Here is a 21,956-nt window from a genome sequence, read left to right on the forward strand (position 1 = left end):
TCGGACGAAATTTGGCAGAGATGTGGCGTATGCGACACGGACGAAATGATTAGATTTTGGTGAAGATCCGGATTCGGATCCGGCTACTAGAATTTTTAAAGTGATTCTTCACCATTGGGAGATGGGGCCAAAAACGATACATAGCAGGATTTCACAAAAAGTTGCGGACATATTTGGACGAAACTTGGTGGACCGGTTGGGTGTCTGACAAGGACGAAAAGATTAGATTTTGGTGAACATTTGGATTCGGATATGAGAATTATTCTTTTAAAAAAAAAGTGATTTCACCATTGGGAGATAGGGCTAAAACCAACATATAGCAGGATATCTCGAAAAGTTATGGATGGATTTGGACAAAACTTCTCGGACAGGTTGTGTGTGTGACAAGGAAGAATCGATTCAATTTTGGTGAGGATCCGGATCCAGCTAGTAGAATTTTTAAAGTGATTCTTCACCAATGAGTGATATGGCCAAAAATTATATATAGCAGGATATATGAAAAAGTTGTGGACGGATTTGGACGAAATGTGGTGATGTTGTGTGTGTGAAAAGGACTAATTGATTCGATTTTGGTGAAGATCTGAATATGGATTCGGCTACAAGAATTATTTAATTGTAAGTGATTTTTCACCATTGAGAGATCGGGTGAAAAGCGATATATAACATGATATTTTAAAAAGTTAAAAAGAGTTATGAATAAACTTGGTGGATGGGTTGGTTAGGTGACAAGAACAAGCCGATTTGATTTTGGTTCAGGTCCGAATCAAGATTCGGGATATCAGTGGATACAAAACGTAAACTATTCACCACGCAGAGGTATGCTCTCTACTGAGTGGCGTTCTAATTTATATTGTGGTAATTTTTAATATCGTGGTATTTTTTATATTGTGATTTTTTTATATTGTGGTATTTTTTTATATTGTGATTTTTTTTTTTATATCGTGGTATTTTTTGTATCGTGGTATTTTTTATATTGTGATTTTTTTATGTTGTGGTATTTTTTACATTGTGATTTTAAAATATTGTGGTATTTTTTTATATTGTGATTATTTTTTTTATATCGTGGTATTTTTTGTATCGTGGTATTTTTAATATTGTGATTTTTTTTTATGTTGTGGTATTTTTAATATTGTGATTTTTTTATATTGTGGTTTTTTTTATATTGTGATTTTTTTTTTTAAATCGTGGTATTTTTTGTATCGTGGTATTTTTAATATTGTGATTTTTTTTATATCATGGTATTTTTTATATTGTGATTTTTAAAAATCTTGTGGTATTTTCTTATATCGTGGTGTTTGTTTTTTTTCAAAAGATACATGTGATACCCACCCTTTTAAAACGATGCAGCCAGGCAGGCACTGCATTGTGCATGCAAGGTAATGAAATGGTAGTAATTATTGTGTTTTGCCCAATTTATACATTTTATCATTTTGTTTGTAAGCCTGGTGTTGGCTTAGCGGTTAGGGTGCCGGCTTGGGATCCTAGGATCCTGGGTTCGAATCCCGATCGATCGCTGAATTAACGCCAGAGGGGTTGACTCAGCCTGTCATCCTTCCGAGGTCGGCAAATTGAGTACCAGCTTGCTGGGATGAATGATCACGGTGTGTACCCTGGTTTAGAATAGGTACACCGTATCCCTGCGCATCTTAAGAGCGTGACCAAGGGTTGGCGTCAGGAAGGGCATCCGGCCATAAAAACATTGCCTCAAAACAGGGAACCATGATTGTCATGGGGCCCGCAAGGCTAACCCCCGCTTTAGCGGGGAAAATGGCCTTAAAACGATCATTCATTCATTTATTCATTCATATCATTTTGTTTGTAAAGCAATGTTGATTCGCCATAAGGATTGTGAGACCAAGATTCCATAGCGTGGGATGAAATAGTTGGGAGTCTGTGATGGTTATGTCAATCTGCTAAGGTCATTGGCCAATGTGACCTGATACATACCATGGGAGATACTAGACAAGTTCTCATGAAACTTGAATAGAAGAACTGTACATTTTACCATGCCTATTACAGTAGCTGGATATGCAAACGGGGGCACGGAACGCAGTTCAAAACCTCTTTCTGGAGGAGCCATGAAGCCATCCATGTTCTGTTAGCTTGCACTTACCTTTCAAAAGCACCTTTAGCAGCAGCAAAACAATGTGACTCGTGCAGGATTTTATTTCGATCTTTGACGGAAACGGAAATGTAATTTAATGGTTTTAGTTGACAATGTCCACCATTTTGCTCTCTCTGCTCAAAATTATGACTCTCTGCTCACCTTCACTCCTCTTTTCTCCCACCTCTAGAACAAACTCACTCACTCTCTTCAATCCCACTCCTCCCTCCAGGTCTTTAAAACAGCTGTTCACCACCATCTCTTATCTTCCCCCATCCAAAACCTTGATCTTTTCTACCCCCGCTAATTTCACCCCAGATCCACTTTTCTGAAATACCGACTTCTTTCCTGGAAGTCCTTGGTGTCCTTGTGTTTTATACTTCTCCCACCCCCACCCCCCCGTCCCACACCTTCTCCCCCCAAGCCCTCTCCCTCTCACAGATCTCCCGATGTCCCTGCTCTCAAATGTTGTGTTTGTGCTTCCCCTTCTCTCCCCATCTTGTCTACCGCTACCCTTATTATATGTTTTTGTGTGTCTGTTTGATGTTTTGTGTGATAAATGTTAGCTCTTTAACGAGCCTCGATCCTGTATACCAAAAAATATATATATTTGTATTGCAGATTATGGCAAACCTTGGTGGAGAGGGTGATGATGACGGTCTGCACATGACGGTGGATTCCGCTACGTTACAAAAGGCTCCTGACTCTGATGCTATTCACTTCCTCCCTTGTCAAGTGAAATGCACGGGGCCTGCCCCAGTTTCCTGCTACTTCACACCAGCCATCAGCAAAACCGATGAAGACGAGGGTGACGTTTAACATTCAAAATGCTTTAAGGTTTTTCAGTATTTTTAATGGACATATTGATATTTACTGTTCCAATATTTATTGAATAAAGTCAAATATTTTGTCGATTTATTTTTCAATTTTAATTCCACTACTGCTGGGCTGGCAGGATAGTCTAGAAATATGCGAACTCACCTTTGAGCTGCCTAGCCTGTGTTAGAATCTCGGCCCAACTATGAACTGCCATCCTGGTGTTTCGCAGGTTGGATGACACATCGATGTGTGTGCCGTCCCACGGATGGACGTTGAAGCGAGTGTCTCATCTGCCAGCACTCGCTATTTGTTGGACGTTAAAGATCCTATGACGTCTTTTGCAAAGAGGAGGCAAATTATCACCGGCACCCTGAACAAATTACAAATTATTGACCATGTTGCCTACCGTCAGAATGACGACCTCCACAGGATTGTAATCCTTTCTCAGAGACTGCATTGGCAAAACCAACACTGTGTAAAGAGTATGGTATGTTGTTATTGTTAGTACTACTTTATTGTTGTTGTGTTTTGTTGTGCAGTGAAAACCGTCTCATTTCGGGGTTACGAGCTCAAAGGCAAAGAGCTGTCCCTCCCACCAGACTATGTGGGGCTTGTGTTGAGAGAAGATCCACCACCTGACAAGGGAGAGGTAGGGTATATCCAGTATACAAGGCTTATGTAAAGGATTCACCCCCTCGTATAACACCACTGCACATTTGTGGCATGGTACAGGAAATACTCATTTCAATAAGTTTTGTCGTCATACCTTCAACATTGTATAATACCTTTAACATAGCTGTTGAAGGTATTATACAATTCATCTCCGAGGGTCTTCATGGTTTGTTTCAATATCAATTACGAGTCTGACAGATAGCTGGGTCTGGTTTCAGGCATATAGTAGGACATCCACTCCGTATAGGAGCGGCAGGAAGGGTCATGTTATCCTCCCTGGGGTATATACATTACAGTATATCAAGGATCGGGTCTCAAGAACGTCGGGGCTTATAGACTAGGAATATAATCTCAAAAAATTACATGAGGGGTAACTGTTTGTTACAAGCTGTCACCCATGCTAGGATTGAACCATGACACCTCCTGAGCAATATTAGCCTGGATGACACTTGATATTTTGATTTGGGACCTCACAGTGGGTTATTTTGTGAAAGAGGTCAATCGCGAAATATCTGATTTTCTCGAAAATACAAAAATGTCAATAAAATGGCCAATAATTCAGTTACAAACGTATTTTTGGTGTCAAAATGAGCAGAATAACAATACATATTGTAAAAATATTGGTTTATACTATAATATCGGGAAATTTTACAAAGAATGGCAAAAAATACAAAAAAATGCCGAATAATTATTTCGGTTTCACTGTAAACATATAACAAAAATTGCAATAACTTCACAAATAAACATCCCATGCATATGTTTTAGGTATCAAAATCATTCATTATTATTCCCTCACATAACAGTAACAGACAATATTGGTTTACAACTGTGAATAAGACTGATTAATTACAACAAACATAACCCACCCCCCATAAATGTTGTTGCAACAGTCGGCTGTACCATGGTTTAACGATCGTTACATTCCCACCACAGCGTACGATTTGCTTTGCTTTGCTTTTTTCATTACATATTTCTTGTTTATTCATTTTCAAATCGTAATGAATATCTATACAAATATAATATCAATTAAATATACATAATCCGTACATATTTGTACCATAACCACTAACCAGTTTGTGATATAATATATATCTAATGTTGCCAAAAGTTGTTTGTTTTGTTAATCATGTTAAATAATCTTGGCTTATCAAAATGGTGTCGGTTTTAGCTTCTAGATCTAACGTATTTGTCTTTTGAACAGGTGCTGATCAGCAGTGGCGTCATGGAACCAGCAGCACACATACAGCCGAGAAAAAGAAGCGTGGACACTACAACTAATTGGAACATTTGCTTTATATGTCAGAAACAGTCTAACAAACCAACTAGAAAGCTTGGAAGCAACGGACTGGAGAGAGTGCAGCATGCACTGAGTGAGCGCAAAAAATACCAAGACTATGCAAGGTGGGACGTAGTGGAGAGATTGGAAGCTGCAAGTTTTCAATCTGTATCTGGTGACACTGAATTTGTTTATCACAAAGACTGTTATGGCACTTTCACAAGTGCTATGCATCTCAGTAGATTGAAAAAAAAAATTGAAACTAAGACCTCCTGTGCAGAGGAGGGTGCTTCGACCAACGCAGGCGACCAAGCCTCTCAGGTACTGCGAAGCAAGGCCAAGGCATTGAACACGGACCTGTGTGTTTTCTGCCAGCAAACGTCCAAAGACAAGACCCGACTTGCAGCATCCCTGTCATTCTCTAAAAAGCTGCTTCTAGCCGCTCAGACTGACCCTCTCTTGAGCTGCAGATTGACTTGTGTGAACGACCTCGTAGCTGGAGATGTACGGTACCATCTCAAATGTTATGTCAACTTCACACGAAAAGCTGGCCGTGAGCATGATCCAATGATGCAGCCAAACCCTAGGGAGATTTGTCTGAAAACTGTCGCACATGAGATTTCTATTGGCAGCACCAAGGGAGAAATATACAGCCTATTAGATGTGTGGGAACGATACTCTGAATTGATGGCTGAATGTCAGGTTGATGCTGGAAGTTACAAGCAACACAGGACACATTTCAAGTACAAACTACAAGATCTCCTTAAAGGAGAAATCGACTTCGTTCCGCAACTTGACCCACAAAAAGCACAATTGTTGTTCCCCACCATACCAGCGCGAATTGTTGTACAGGCCTTGAAAGAGACAACAGATACAATAGATGATACAAGCTCTGAAGGCTACGAGCATGGTTTGCGTGCAAGTCAATTTGTAGATCAGGATATGGAGCAGGTCTTAGCATTACACCACACAGCTCTATGTATAAGAGCAGATATACGAGACTCGCCCTCTTATAACGACTGTTCCTCTGTCAACGCAGTCAACGCAGCTAAAATTATTCCCGAGAGTCTCTTCATGTTACTCAGTGTACTTCTGACAGGCGAGCCAGGGGAAACAGAAGTTGATGACACAACAAGGATGTTATCTCTCAGTATAGCCCAAGATGTTGTACATGCCGTCTCCAAAGGGAAAGCGCTGACACCAAAGCATGTTGGGCTAGGAATGACCCTTCACCAAGCAACTCGTTCCAAGGACCTGGTGAACATATTTCACAAGGCCGGACACTGCATCAGTTACAGTCAAGTTCAACGTGTAGATACCACACTAGCGCAGCACGTACTGGACAACTCAACGAAAAAGGATCAGTTTCCTGTCCCACCAAACCTGGTCGAAGGCCGGTTTCTCCAATTTTCTGCTGATAATATCGATATTATAGAAGAAACCCTCGATGGGAAGGGAACATTCCACGCAACGCAGGTGATTGCTTTCCAGAGAGGGGCGTCACAACACCACAGTGGACAAGCACTGCAAATGGGACAAGCAAGGTCACTCAAGGTACCAGCGGAGCTACAGCAGCTTACGCCTGCACCAGACTGCGGTGCACGTGCCCAGCCACGATTTGACACAGAAGTGAAGACTAATAGCTACACACCAGACCCAGACATGAAAAAGAGAGCAAACATCAAAGACCTTTCGTGGCTTCTTGTCCGACATTACAGCAGTCCAAATCAATCAGTTCCAGCATGGACAGGTTTCAATCAATGCGTCATCAATGATACACAAGAAACAACAACCGTGGGTTACTTACCTATCATCAATGCTCCGGCACATGAGAGGGACACCTTGTGGACAGTTATACTTCGTTGCTTACGAATCACACAGGAGCTGAACCCTGGCCAGTCCACTGTATTGACGCTGGATGAACAACTGTATGCGAAGGCAAAGGAACTGCAGTGGGAGAATCATGACACATGTAAAACTCTCTTTCTGCGTCTGGGGGGTTTCCACATAGCCAAGAACTTCATGAGAGCCATTGGGCAACACTATGCAGATTCTGGCCTTCAACAGATATGGTCCGAAAGTTTGGTGTATGGCGAGAGCACAGCCCAAAACAACATGATGGCGGAATCATCCAACCGCACGACCAGAGCCCACAAGCTGACAGTGGAGGCACTCTGGCAGATCATGTGGCCACATTTCCTCGCATGGGCACAAGATCAAGGGGTCGGAGAACAAGAACTACAACAACTGTCGGAAGAAGTAGCACAATCTTTGGATGGACTTGGGGATCTTGAACAAACGAGTAACCCATCTGAAGCATTGGGCAAACTGGAGGAAGCAGTGAAGGATGCGCATCTCCTTGAACTCCTGGAGCAGTATGACAAAACCTTATCTCCAACAGGTCTCTATTGGAGACACTACATGAAAATGGTATTGGTCTTGCTGCAGTTCATACGTGCAGAACGAACCGGAGACTGGCAGATGCATAAGTCGGCATTTATGGCCATGCTGCCTTGGTTTGCTCACTACGACCACACAAACTACACACGCTGGGGAGTGATATATGGTGCTGATATAAGTCAACTAGACAGTTCACATCCAGACGTCTACCAACAATTCATGGATGGTGACTTTGTTGTGAAATCAACACGCAAGAGCTTCAACCAAATTAGCACTGATCTTGCACTGGAGCACGTTAACAAAGTCGGGAAAGTCGCTGGTGGTCTGATAGGAATAACTCGAACAGACAGTGCAAGGGACAAATGGTGCCTGACATACAACGAGCGAAGCCGAATTGTTGACGAGACCACTTCAATGTTTGGCATGGCAATCGATGACACAGAGTATGCACCATCTGCGTACAAAGATGTCGATCCAGCAAGAATAAAGAGGGACAGAGAAGATGTTCAAAAGCTACAGGAACAGTTCTCACGATTCCAAATATTTGACAGTGAGAGCAACTTAGGCGACGAGTTGACCTGTCTGATGACAATGGATGTTGCCCCTGAAAACATCAAGGACGCTTTACTGACCGCTGAAACCCATGGAGAATCAAAGATCAAAGAATTTGTGGAATCACGGATTTGCAAACAAGACGTCGGCTTTCATGTAAAATTGAAACAGTCACAGAGTCCTACACTGACGACAATGTACACACTAGAAAAGATGAAGGATGCTAGTCAAAAGCGTCAAACCATCAAAGCAGACAGGCTTCTGTTCCAGCGGCTTCTTGTGGCACAGGACTCCGTACGTGATATAGACCTTAAAAGTATTCTGAGTCATGAACTAACACCGGTACCACTCTCATTGGCAGACACGGCAGGAAGCCTACGTCCTACGAATAAAGCTGCGCTCGGGAAGATCTTGGAGGGTGGAGTAACTGTCGAGGTCCTGCCAGTGTCTTCGCTTAAGACATGTTTTATCATAGATGGTCAGGCATTGGTACAAGCCATTGGAAAACCAACGGGGGCAAAGTCATTTGGAGATCTGGCTGATGTCTTCAATGCATCAGTGTTCAGTCATTTCAATCAGCACTGCTCAAGAGTCGATGTGGTTTTCGATCGATATCGTATGACATCAATCAAGTCTGGGACCCGGGAAAGGAGAGAGGGGCGAGTACGTTCTATCCGGCGCAAGATCGACAGCAGAGAGATTCCACTCCCTGCCAACTGGAAGCAGTTCATGGACTTACCAGAAAACAAGGCAAATCTGACCAACTTTCTCAGCGATCAAATGATGTTGGAGGCAAAACAGTGCCGACCCACTTGTGAGTCGATCACTGCAGGTGGGTTTGAGGAAGAAACCAAAGTAGCATCGTCACTGGGGTCTGATGTTGAACAGCTGCAATCATCTCACGAGGAGGCCGATACACGTATAATAGTGCATGCCAAGGCGGCCTATATGGATGGATACGAACGGATCATAGTCTCGTGCAGGGACACCGACGTATTGGTACTGCTCACACACTTCGCGGGACAATTAAGTGGAGAGCTCTGGATGAGAGCTGGCACAAGGCAGCAACGGCGTTATGTGGCTGTGCACGACATACAGTTGACACCGACCATGCAGCGTAACATCCTGGCGTACCATGCGGTTACAGGATGTGACACAGTCAGTCAACCAAGTGGACACGGGAAAAAGATGACATGGAAGGTATTCCAGCAACACGGAGCATTGCTTAATGACCTCGGACGTGGCACACTGTCAGAATCCACCATATGGAGTGTGGAAGAGTTCTTCTGCCGCATTTACTCACCAGCTTCGGACGAAACTAACATCAACGATGTGCGATACCGCATGTTTCAAAAGGGCACCAAAGACCAAGAAAAGCTTCCGCCAACTCGAAAATGTCTTGCGCAACACATCAAACGCGCACACCACCAGGCTCAGGTGTGGTACCAGGCAGATGTACCAATCCCTGAAATCGAGTCGCCCATTGGAAGTGGATGGTACGAGAATGCTACGAGGAGACTACACCCACACGTCAGTGTGGACGATCCTCTGCCAAACGAGTTCACAGACATAGTCTGCTGCAAGTGCAAAAATTGTGCAACTGCCAGATGCTCTTGTAGGGCCAAGAACTTGAAGTGCATAGCTGCGTGTACCTGTAATAACGGAGTGTGTCACAACCCATACAGTGTGGCAATTGAAACGGACTCTGAGTGACTTAAACACGACATTCTTTTATTTCATTTCATGTACATGTAAACTTGCACATATGCAATTAGCAGCATTTTCAGTCCATGGTTACTTGTTTATATGACATCAATATCATGTTCTTACAAATATTACCGGTCAGCGAATCTTAAGTTTCACTAGGGGGGTGAGTTATGTTTGTTGTAATTAATCAGTCTTATTCACAGTTGTAAACCAATTGTCTGTTACTGTTATGTGAGGGAATAATTAATGAATGATTTTGATACCTAAAACATATGCATGGGATGTTTATTTGTGAAGTTATTACAATTTTTGTTATATGTTTACGGTGAAACCGAAATAATTATTCGGCATTTTTTTGTATTTTTTGCCATTCTTTGTAAAATTTCCCGATATTATCGTATAAACCAATATTTTTACAATATGTATTGTTATTCTGCTCATTGTGACACCAAAAATAAGTTTGTAACTGAATTATTGGTCATTTTATTGACATTTTTGTATTTTCGAGAAAATCAGATATTTCGCGATTGACCTTTTTCACAAAATAACCCACTGTGAGGTCCCAAATCAAAATATCAAGTGTCATCCAGGCTAATATTGCTCAGGAGGTGTCGTGGTTCAATCCTAGCATGGGTGCCAGCTTGTAACAAACAGTTACCCCTCATGTGATTTCTTGGCCCCTTTTCAGATAATATTCCTAGTCTATTACCAAGTGTTCAGTGACCAAGTTTCTGGTAGAGTGCTTGCCAAGTGGCTTAAGCATTCAAGCAAGCACTCTATTCAAAACCGTTGGTAAGGAACGGCTGGCCTGGAAAGCAATAGCTAGCTGCTTGGTAACTCAACATGCCCCTGGGTTCTTACCTTTTAGGTTCGTGTTATTTCAGACAATGAAAAAATATATATTACCGCAGCTCACCTTACATTCTCTAATCTGTCTTGTTAACTTTGTGCTGTGTCTGTCCCATGTTCCCATGTGAATGAATCAGATTAGATAGATAAGATCCATTGTGATTCCAAACAAGAATTTATTTTATATCTCTTACCTCAGTTTCCTCATGCCTGTCTCACTCTCTCTTCCGCCCTCCTGCTCTCTGTGGTAATAACAAACCTTTTGTTCATAAATACCTGTACGTGGTTGTTCGAGGTATGGGACTTTGCCATTAAATGTGATTTATTTGACTTTAGAAATCCGTAACAGGCTGATTGGAAAACGCACAATCAATGCGCATATGGGGCCGTTCGAAAATGATGTAACGCTATTTTTTAGGCAGGCTTGTACAGCCTTGATTAAACCTTACTAATAACTTAACAATCGACTCAAAAAAGCCAGTGCAAATCTGACACAACAAAGCTTGGCAGTGTATAATCAGCAAAGGCCTACATGCCTGTATTAGGCCCACCAGGAAACAAGATGGCGACCATATCTTTTGTCTCGCTACTATGGTGGGTGGAGTCGAGCAACAGATGTGGGTGTGGTCTGGCAAGCTGTCCAACCAATGGATGCAACATTTCAAAAATCGACCCACAACAAGAACCCGAACAACAACATTGCGAAGCTCTTGTAGACCTGTGACATGTCGCAGGTAAAATGTTTTATGCATTAAGCTACTTTACTCGTGTTTTCATATTAATTAAAGCAAATATTGCACAATTCCCACGAAGACAAACATGTAAGATTAATGGTTTGCGGAACATAGCCATTTGTCTCAATAAGAGTTTACTTTACCACTGATAGTCTCACAACAGCGGTCATCCATTAATTTATTTTAGTTTACAGGGACGACAAGGCTCGTAAGGGAGTTGAATATACAAATCGCACATGTACATGAGACAACACCAGACAACTTCAGACAAACACAGCTGCTGAGCTTTGGGGAAGAAATGTCACTTCATGTACCAGCGCCACCATCTTAATGATGTCCCTTTCCCTCTCCGTATTCACTGAGGAAATGAAGTTGGAATTTTTTTCCTACCCGTGGATGGGTAGGAAAAGCCTGGTGTTGGCTTAGCGGTTAGGGTGCCGGCTTGGGATCCTAGGATCCTGGGTTCGAATCCCGATCGATCGCTAAATTAACGCCAGGGGGGGTTCACTCAGCCTGTCATCCTTCCGAGGTCGGCAAATTGAGTACCAGCTTGCTGGGATGAATGATCACGGTGTGTACCCCGATTTAGAATAGGTATACCGTATCCCTGCACATCGTAAGAGGCGACCAAGGGTTGGCGCCAGGAAGGGCATCCATCCATAAAAACATTGCCTCAAACAGGGAACCATGATTGTCATGGGGCCTGCAAGGCTAACCCCTGCTCTGGCGGGGAAAATGGCCTTAAAACGATCATTCATTCATTCCGTGGATGCCAGCCTATGGCCGTTTGTCCATGCTCTATCCTTTAAGTGCTGAGCGTCAAGCAAGGAAGAAGCACGTACCATTTTTAAAGGATTTTGTTTGACTTGGACGGGGTTGGGATCGAACCGCTGACCTCCCAGATTCAGAGCGAACGCTCAAACCATTACGCCACCGAGTCTGGTTTTGAACCACCATCTCTCCACTTGAATGCTCCATGGATTTCCCTTCCCTCCATTCCCCTTGCTCCCAAATTCCTTTCCTCCATCTCCACAATCCCCATACCCTTGTGGGCATCTTTTTATCATTGTAGGATCAGCTACAGCTTACATCCTATCACCTGCACAGAGCAGATAAACCCCGATGGAATTTCTGAGTTGCAAAAGTCAGCCTGAAGATACAAGTGAGTGTTTCACTGCTCGAGCTATTGGAATTCTCATCTTAAAGAATTTTACCGTTATTATTTAGAACATTATTTTTTTTATTTTTCAAAAACCAGGCAGATTTGCCCTTATGCCGTTTCCCATGCAGGAGCATGAGCGTGCACCGTCCATCAGATGGATATTAAGCAGGGGGACCCCCATGCCATCCCTGGGACGTTAAAGGTTGCACAGTCTTTCGTGACGAGCAGGCGAGTTACACCGGCATCGTGACAAGCGTAGATTACTGCCCTGCTGACTACTGGCAAGGCAACGGCAAACCACCCAGGATAGCGTATGCCAAGAGACTGCTTCAGCAACACCAACGTGCACAATTTAATTCACTGCAAAACTTCTTGATAGATGGGATTCCTCGTCTTTTTTCACATCTTTGGGAGAAAGATCGCTGTCATACGGGTGGAAACGCAAAATCTCAATTATATTGAGATATTAACGAACGAGCGAATGTTTCCACATGCGGTAAATGACAAAACTGCAGAACCCCTGCTTATGTTTACATGTGGAGAGTGAGCAGCTTTGATGGATGGAAACTCAAAATAATATTTTTATTTAAAACTTTATGAAACCTTGGACTAGACAGAAACCTTAGTTTGGGGATAGACAGACAGTCCTGCTTTACTATATAGACTGGAGGGGCACCCGTGGGAAACCCACGGACATAGACATGTATGACATTTGGACATCTTGAGTTAGATGCTGCACGAAGAGTTTTACAAAATTGGTACTGCCAATTCATCAGATCCAGAAATTATGTAATGTACAAATTTATTTACTTTACATAATATGTGACCCCTCACTCCTCTTCACACCTCACTCATCTCCTCTCACCCCTCTCTCCCCCTGTCACTCCACTCCTCTCCCCTCACACCTTTACCATCTCACTCCTCTCCAAACCCTCCTCACTCCTCTTCCCCCCCACCCCTCACTCTCTTCTGCCTCCTTTCTCCACCCCACACTCTTCTCTCCACCACACACTCTCCTCTCCACCCCACACTCTCCTCTCCACCCCACACTCTCCTCTCCACCCCACACTCTCCTCTCCACCCCACACTCTCCTCTCCACCCCACACTCTCCTCTCCACCCCACACTCTTCTCTCCACCCCACACTCTTCTCTCCACCCCACACTCTTCTCTCCACCCCACACTCTTCTCTCCACCCCACACTCTCTCTTGGTACGTAGAATAAACAGTATTTGTAGAATTTCAACAAAAGCCACATCACTGTTCATATCAGTAAATATTATTCCATCGTGTTTGGAAAAACTGGAAAATTGGAAAACTTGGAAAAACAACATAGCCTATTTTATTCCCAGGGGTCCCAGGAATACCCACCCAAAATATCGTTGCGATCGGTTGAGCCGTTTTTGCGGTACCTTCGAACGGACGGACGGACATTTAGTGAATTATAGTAAGATTACTAGCAACGGTACCCTACGGGCGGGGCTTCAATTGGGAGGCCCAAATGAAAAGGCAAAATATCAGAAATTGAAGGCTTTTTTTTATTTTAAACGATTCATATAAACATCCGTTAAATCATATCACACGCAAATCATCAAAATCTAAACAGTTGTTTGTAGAATTTCAATAAAAGCCACATCACTGTTCATATCGGTAAATATTATTCCATCGTGTTTGGAAAAACTGGAAAATTGGAAAAACAATTGGAAAAACAATATAGCCTATTTTACTCCATGGGGTCCCATGATTACCCACCCAAAATTTCGTTGCGATCGGTTCAGCCGTTTTTGCGGTACCTGGGAACTGACAGACAGACATTTGGTGAATTATAGTAAGATTTTTTTTTTTTGTATACAAGATTGAGGCTAGTATAAGAGCTAGCTAGCATTGATCACAAAAAGACAAACTGACACATAAAACATAAAACACATGGCCACTGCTAGGACTGCTAGAAGTCGGAATTTCAAAAAAGTGGATCTGGGGTGAATTAACGGGGGTAGAAAAGATCAAGGTTTTGGATGGGGGAAGATAAGAGATGGTGGTGAACAGCTGTTTTAAAGACCTGGAGGGAGGAGTGGGATTGAAGAGTGAGGAAGTTTGTTCCAGAGGCGGGAGTAAAGAGGAATGAAAGAGTGGAGGTGAATAGAGAGTCTTGATTTTGGCAATTTCACCAGAAGAGGGTTGCTGGTGTCCTTGTACATCCTGCAGGAATATTAGGGGGACAGAGCACAGACAGGGCAGAGGGAGCTAGACTGCAGAGGAGTCGGTAGAAGACAGAAAGACCACCAACCTGCCTGCGGTGAGTGAGTGAAAGGCCCTCAGAATTAGCTTCATCGTGGGAGATTCCAATGATTCTGAACGCTTTGGTTTCTAGAGCGTGAAGCCGAGCTAGGTGTGAGGCAGGAGCACCGGCCCAGAGGGGAGAGCAGTATTCCATTGAGCTGCGGATGAAAGCCTTGTGTGTGGTGAGGAGCTCAGGTGTGCCCAGAAAGGACTTCGCACGACGGAGGATGCCCAGTCGGCGACTGGCTTTGGAGGCCAGATTTGAAATGTGGTTTTCCCAGGAAAGATCATGGCAGATAGTGAGACCCAAAAGCTTGAGTGACAGAACTTCTTGGAGAGGATTGTTGAGAAAGTAGATGGGAGGGTTTTAAACTTGTGGGCAAAGGAAAGATAGAACAAGGTTAGGATGAGTAGAAAGCATAGCAGATAGATTTGTGGGGGGGGGGGGGGAAGGGGGGGGGGGGTGTTCGGCTATAAATGAGATTGATGTCAGCAAAGGGAAATGCCTAAAGTTGTAGGTGAATGTTATAAATGCCTCTAACTCCATAATTATCCCTTCCTTTCAATGAATGTACTGAACACCAACTGTCAGAGCTGTGGGACTGTGTCTAATTATAATTGCCTGACATTCATTTTGAGGCTTCGTTTGCATCACATTGTGCATGAAAGTGCAGCGCTGACTCGGAGGGAGATAAAGCATTGTGAGGGTCATGAGCATGTATTTGATGTATTTTTAACTACCTCTGCCACCAAAGGTAGACTGAGGTTATGTATTCACCCCTGTTTGTTTGTCTGCCTATGAGCACGATATCTCAAAAGGTTACGGTCGGATTCAGACGAACCTTGGTGGACATGTTTGGTGTGTCACATGGACGAATCAATTCGATTTTGGTGAAGATCCGAATCTGGATTTGGATACGAGAATTTGATTTTTTTTGAATAGATTCTTCACCATTGGGAGATGGGGCCAAAAACAATTTATAGTGTGATATTTCAGAAAGTTGTGGATGGATTCAGACAAAACTTGGTGGATGAGTTGGGTAAGTGACAAGAACAAGTTGATTAGGGTTTGGTTCAGGTGCGGATCCAGATCTGGCCTATCAGTGGGATACAACAGGTAAACTGTTCAGCCTGGCGGAGGTATGCGCTCCACCGAGTGCCCTTCGAGTTTATGCTTTTGCATAGATAAGTGGTCGAAAATGTTTCAATAATTCATTTCATTTCTGAAAGGCAAAGGACTCTATAAATGTGAAGATATTTTGATCTTAGTTTACAAAGGAAACCCTTTAAAAGGATGTTCATCAGATGCTTCCAATATGATCCACCTCACCGAATTATCAAGCAGAATGTGAAAATACCGAATTGTCATTTTCCCGTTTTTTTTTTCTTTGTTCTGCCCCGAACGTGACATAACCTGATTATTTGTTTCAAAACATTTTTTAAAGTAAAATGTCACTTGGAAAATGCATTGATGACCCAGATTACATTTGCATGACCCATCGCACCTGCAGAGTATCTGATGTCAAGCTGTATGTGCTTTAGTGCGCACTTGAAATGTTTTTTTTTTTTAACCAAAACAAGCAGGCCAATGCTGCCCTTCGCTCACCCCACAGCACTGCCAGTGTAAAGTGGGAATAATGGACGGAATAGACAGAACGTTAATCGAAGGATGCGAACCGCCCTGGGAAGCGAGGATAAGCTGACATTTCAGGTGCGAAACCTTCGTCTGAGCCGCTGCTTCCTTCCCATGGTGGGTACATACTTCAATTAATGCTCGGTTGCTTTCACCCATTGTTCTACCGATCCGCCGACGCAGGACGACACGCTTTTCCATCCTCTTGTGAGCACCGTCCCTTGCGATCGATCATACGGCAGCGTGGGGAGAGCTGGAGGTTGTTCAAAGTCTTTTCCGTTTGACAGGCCCCTATTGTTGAATGCTTTCGAATCAGAAACCGTTTTCTTTTGTTTTATTTAGGTGCACATAACTGTGTGATTTGATAAGGGCTATTTATTTATTACATACATATGTAGGGGCAGGAGAGGTTAAATTTAGGAAAAAAAAAATGAGAAAGGATGATGACAGCAGGGAAATTGTTAAAGGAGAGAGGAAACCTGACTGAGGAGGTAAGGGAAGGGAAGAGACACATCAGGGGAGTTTAAAATTTGCAGTGTTTGTTTATTTGTTTGTTTCCACATCAATTATGACAGTGTAAAAAATGTCACATTTTCGTGTCCTATTAATGGGTAAAAATCGAAAACAAAGTTTAAATTTACAACAGTTCAAGAACGTCTGGCCCATGAGTTTATGTTATGTATTACATGGCTATATGAAGTACCACATACAAGTAAAACTTTCCCATAAAGTAAACACAAGACACTTTGGTAAACAAATGAAAATCACTTTTAAAAAATCTCTCCAGTATCATATTTTTACCCATATACACAACAGGCATTTTAAAGGGCATTTTCCCTGCAAGAGCGGGGGTTAGCCTTGTGGTCCCCATGACGATCTTCTCAATGTTATATTTATAATTTATACAATTTATACAATTATATATATATATACCCTGCAAAAAAAGAAACGCAAAAGTAGTAAAATCGTAAATATCTGACAGAGTGTTGCTGATATCCATACAAAATTAATACCAAAAATGAATTGGTCATTTCTGCATGGATTGGGTTTGATTTGTGTGGAAGGAATGAGGTACTGCAGAAATTTGGCGAAAATATGGAACAATCGCAAAAACACAACCACGTGAGAGCCAGGTGCCGAAACGCACCAACATGACATGCACGTGCAACATCACTTGCTGGGCTATAAAAACGTTGGGTTTTCATTTGCATGCCATCACAATCTTACAGCAAGTGAACAGCGAAAACATGCCACGACTCACGGATGAGATTCTTCGGCCACACGTCCTTCCCATTATGCAACAAGCGAACGTCATTTCCCAACAAGACAACGCCAGACCTCACACGGCAAGACTGACAACAGCCTTTTTGAGGAATCACAACATCCAGGTCCTGCCATGGCCGTCCAGGTCTCCAAATTTAAACCCAATCGAACATTTATGGGATGCACTGGATCAACGACTGCGAGCACGTCAGCAACAACCACAGAACCGCCGACAGTTGGCACAAGCACTGCAGGCAGAGTGGGTGAACATTCACCAGGCCACAATTCGGGATCTGATTGCTTCCATGGGACGACGATGCCAGTCAGTTTTGGACTCTAATGGTGGCCATACAAGATATTGAGCACAGATGACCTTCACCTTGAAAATCTACTGTTCCATGTGTGCCATATGGAACCTGGGTCAATGAGAATGATGTGTGCCAATTTTGAACAATCGATTACCATCCGTTGATTATTTATATGATATATAAAATATACATCTAAAATCACTTTTGCGTTTCTTTTTTTGCAGTTTTGCATTTCTTTTTTTGCAGGGTATATCATATATATATATATATATATATATATATATATATATATATATATATATATATATATATATATATATATATATATATATATATATATATAGAGTTGTATGAGTTGTTCCCCGCTGCATGTGTGTGTCATGCTCTTTTTGGTTGTTATACAATTCCATACCCCTTGGACAATTGCCCCTACATTTGCTCTACCACATTATTTTAAGATGCAGTCGGTCAATGTCACAATATAAAAAAAACCGCATTTCTTAATCAAATTGATGTTAAAACAAGAAATAACAGCGCTCTGGGGGATGGGGATGGAAATGCAGCTTGATTTATGGCTCGGCCTTTCCGCATCGTGTTTGAAGGTGAATTATTTGTCTGGAATCAAACCAATTGCATTTAAGTATTTATATTCTGTATGCAGCATGGAAATTAATATGCAAAGGGCCCACATTCGCCATAGGACAACAATTAATGTAAGTAGTCGGCACACGATCATGTGCAGCCTGAATCATAGACACAGGGCCATTTGGCCCAACGTTGCCGTGGTGCACTCAGGTTAATTTTTGCTGCAGATTTAAACATCAATATTCTTTATGGTTCACTAAAGGTTAAATGACCTGACCTTGATCAGGTGACCTAACTTGTTAGAAATATATGGCACACAATCCTGCATAAAATATGCATTTGGTTTTTGGCTATCACCAGCAAATGTATAAACAATGTGACAAAATACAGATAATTTACATTTGTCACGAGACGCCGAATTACAAATGCCCAACCGGATAAGCCCCATTTTTAGTTTAGTACTGGGCCAGCAGCGTGTTGAGCATGTATTGTCTGCTCGTGCCATCCGGCTGCCCAGGCCTTTACATTAAACTGTAGGTGGAATTTGTCCAAGGTGCAAACTGTCGAAATGGACTGTGAGGTCTTTAATCTCCACCAGCAATGGTAGCAGATGGGTCCTCAGCTTAATGGCCATGATTACACTTATTGATGCAAAGCACCAGGTTTTACAGTCTATTCGGGAATTGAACATAGACTAGACTAGACCTAGAAAGTAGAATTTGATGTGAATGCATCTGAATATGCCTCCACCCACGTTTGATGTCAACCCACTGTTACGTTTGATCTCGATTAAAGGTCCCTTGAGAGAAAGATAAGTAGAAGAGAGACAACATCAAATGCTTCTAACTTGATATATGGTCAGCAGAATGAATTTCAAAGAGCACGTAACCTTTACCCTTTGACCTGTTCAATCTAAAATTGAATCGGTTCATCTTTGTATCATACTCCATAAATGTCAAGTATTGTTGAAATCTGTTGAGTGGTTCATAAGTTATTGTAGTAACACAAAATTTCAATTAAAGGGCACTTGACCTTAGGCCTTTTGAATCCAAAATTGCATCTTTTCCTCATAATACGCCTCTGTTTAAAGAAAAAATAAATCTCTTCCGTGGTTCACAAGTTATCACGGCAACCAAAATCGATGAGACGGATGTACGGAAGCACGGACAACCCAAAAACATAATGCCTTTGGCGCCTCCAGCGGCAGAGGCATAAAAACACTCATTTGATTTCCTTTAAAGAATGGTAAGCCACCCAGAATATTTCATTAGACACTGGCAAGCCCCCTTCCTCCTCCTCTCCCTCCCAAACACTCTGTCTTTGCTCAAGGACTCGGTGGCATAATGGTTAGAGGATCCGCTCCGAGTCTGGGAGATCAGAGGTCGGTGGTTCTACCCTCGACCAGTCATACTAGACTTTTAAAATGGTACTTGCTGCTTCCTTATTTGATGCTCAGCATTGATGGACAGAAAATATGCCATTGATGCCACTGGTACCCAGAGTGCTCTAGGAAGAGATGTCACTCCCCCCATTCCTAGCAGCTGTGTTTGTGCGATTGCAGTCTGGGGTTGTCTATGCGTCTGTCCGCACCAGTGCTGATTTGTGTTGCGTTTCCTCCATGAACCTAAAACAAGAAACTGGGATTGTTTGACCAACCCTCAAATTTACTTGCAATTTATTTACAGTTCATACCTGCAGTCCTTTTGGTCAAGGTGGAACTTTGCAACACTTCATATAAGTCCTTCTGCCATTCTCATATGTTAATCCGAGAAAATACCTCCATCTGTTGTAAAAATTATCTTCAATGTGGATTGCTACTACTCATATCTAATCTTACAATCCTGGAGGTTGTAAATGCCATGACTTCTCAGGTAATTCTCTCAATAGGCATAAGATCTTCTCCTGGTCTTTTGTAGAGAGGTTGGCAGCCTTGCAGTCCTCAACCAACTCACACATCTGGTCTTGATCCCTTACCTGCCCTTTAACCTATGCAACCTCGGAAAAGATAATGCAGTACCCCATTTCTGGATCCCCGCCTCACACAAGGCGACTGCTTCCCCCCACTCCTTTGTTTCCCCTTCTCTCATCTGTGGAATCACCTCTCTGACCATGATAATCCAAGCCACATCCTTCCATCTATTCCTTAAAAATGAAAGTACCGCACACTTGCATGTCATCCCCTTAACTTTTCCATTATGTACGCTGAGCCTTTTGTGACGTATTTGCCATGACAGGAGCGCCATGCCAGGACGTTGAACAAGTTTTCCAAGCTGACATACTGGAACTTGGAGACACCTCCAAATCCAGATGACTGCTTTGCCATGGCGATGACTTGGCCAAAGCTGGCTGATGAAGTAAGTGCTTAATTACTTGTGAATTTATATCGAAAGAGCTAGATGTGGACATTATTACCCTGCGCACGTGAAGTGCAAAGCAGGGATAAGCAATTGATTCACTTTCTCGATCTGTGTCTTTCTGTCTAAAAATGGCAGTTCATGATCGAGGAACAACTTGATTTTTGAACATGAATTTGAAAACAAACCTGTAGTTTAGCGGTACTTGGACAAAATATTACGGCATCTTAGATCATCACGACCAATCAAATTTGCCGCTCGCATACCCTGCCCATGTCATTGTTTCTCAAGACTGTGTGGGGTAGGGTGTTCGATGAACTCTCGTTGAAAACAGTTTTGTCTTGAGATTATGCAATGGAGGTCCAACTATGTATCTGGGGTAATTATTGTATGGTTCACCAGAGGAGGAAGTGACATCATATCTCAGATATCCCAGAGAACTGCTACGGTTCACCAGAGGACCTGGGTTCGTTTCCTGGTCTGGGCGTGTAATTTTTCCACATACACCAGTTAATTATTTATAATCCTGTTCATTTATATAATAAATTTATATAGTAATCTTCATTGTGCAGACATTTCCATGACAAGACAAAATAACCTTTCCCTCCCCATCACCCCCCCCCCCCCCCCCCCTTTCCATTTCCCACACTATTTGCAGATCCATGCTCCAGTGGAAGACTGAGCCGTCATGTGCACAGATGCGTCCAAATTTTATTTTTCTTAAAATGTATTTTGTAGCAAAACTGTTTAATGCGTTTATTTGCTTACAACGGAATTAAGATTTTCAAAAAGAGAAAACAAAATAAACAATTCATTTCACCAGGTACTGTATGTTCGCTGATTTGTTACGATTTTATCAAAGAAATGCAAACACAACATTATGACGTATCCAAGTGAATGTAACCAATTGTGCAAGGCTTTGACTCACTTCAAACAACCTTCTCATAATTTGGACAGATTGATGAGCAGGTGGTGTTACGGCATTCAGCTTTGAAGGAAACAACAGCGTAGTGGGGGTGGGCAGTTGGCTGACGGTGGAAATGAATTGGCACAAATATGCAAAGGGAAGCGAACACGCTGTGTGGTGAAGTGCTGAGATGTCGGAGACGTGGCTCACGTTGCACTAGATACTGCCAACTTCTTCAGGTGGTCCATGAAGACCTGTAAGCTCACATCATCTGTGAGAATGGGGGCTCCTGCATCCTGCATTGAGAGAGAAAGAGAGAGAAGCAATTTCTCCACCATATTTGCAATCCTTT

General features: G+C 42.5%; 2 protein-coding genes across 7 annotated transcripts in view; one reads left to right on the top strand and one right to left on the bottom strand.

The window, feature by feature from the left end:
* The first annotated feature begins 1,359 nt into the window (after positions 1–1,359).
* RNASEH2C (ribonuclease H2 subunit C) lies at positions 1,360–21,521 on the top strand. Its single transcript, XM_078766571.1, has 5 exons — positions 1,360–1,376; positions 2,726–2,912; positions 3,463–3,572; positions 20,578–20,697; positions 21,356–21,521. The coding sequence occupies exons 2-5, from the start codon at positions 2,729–2,731 to the stop codon at positions 21,377–21,379; spliced, it is 438 nt and encodes a 145-aa protein (XP_078622697.1). The 5' UTR covers positions 1,360–1,376; positions 2,726–2,728; the 3' UTR covers positions 21,380–21,521.
* The window catches only part of LOC137438112 (protein transport protein Sec23A), a 59,061-nt gene continuing 58,493 nt past the window's right edge, over positions 21,389–21,956 (bottom strand). For all 6 annotated transcript variants that reach the window (XM_078766566.1, XM_078766562.1, XM_078766564.1 and 3 more), the window contains one exon: positions 21,389–21,900. In XM_078766566.1, the coding sequence (XP_078622692.1) occupies positions 21,811–21,900 (90 nt within the window). In that variant the 3' untranslated portion in view covers positions 21,389–21,810. The remainder of the gene's footprint in view (positions 21,901–21,956) is intronic.

This window comes from Myxine glutinosa, chromosome 12 (genome assembly GCF_964187855.1).
Source record: "Myxine glutinosa chromosome 12, kmMyxGlut1.1, whole genome shotgun sequence".
Classification (NCBI taxonomy): Eukaryota; Metazoa; Chordata; class Myxini; order Myxiniformes; family Myxinidae; genus Myxine; species Myxine glutinosa.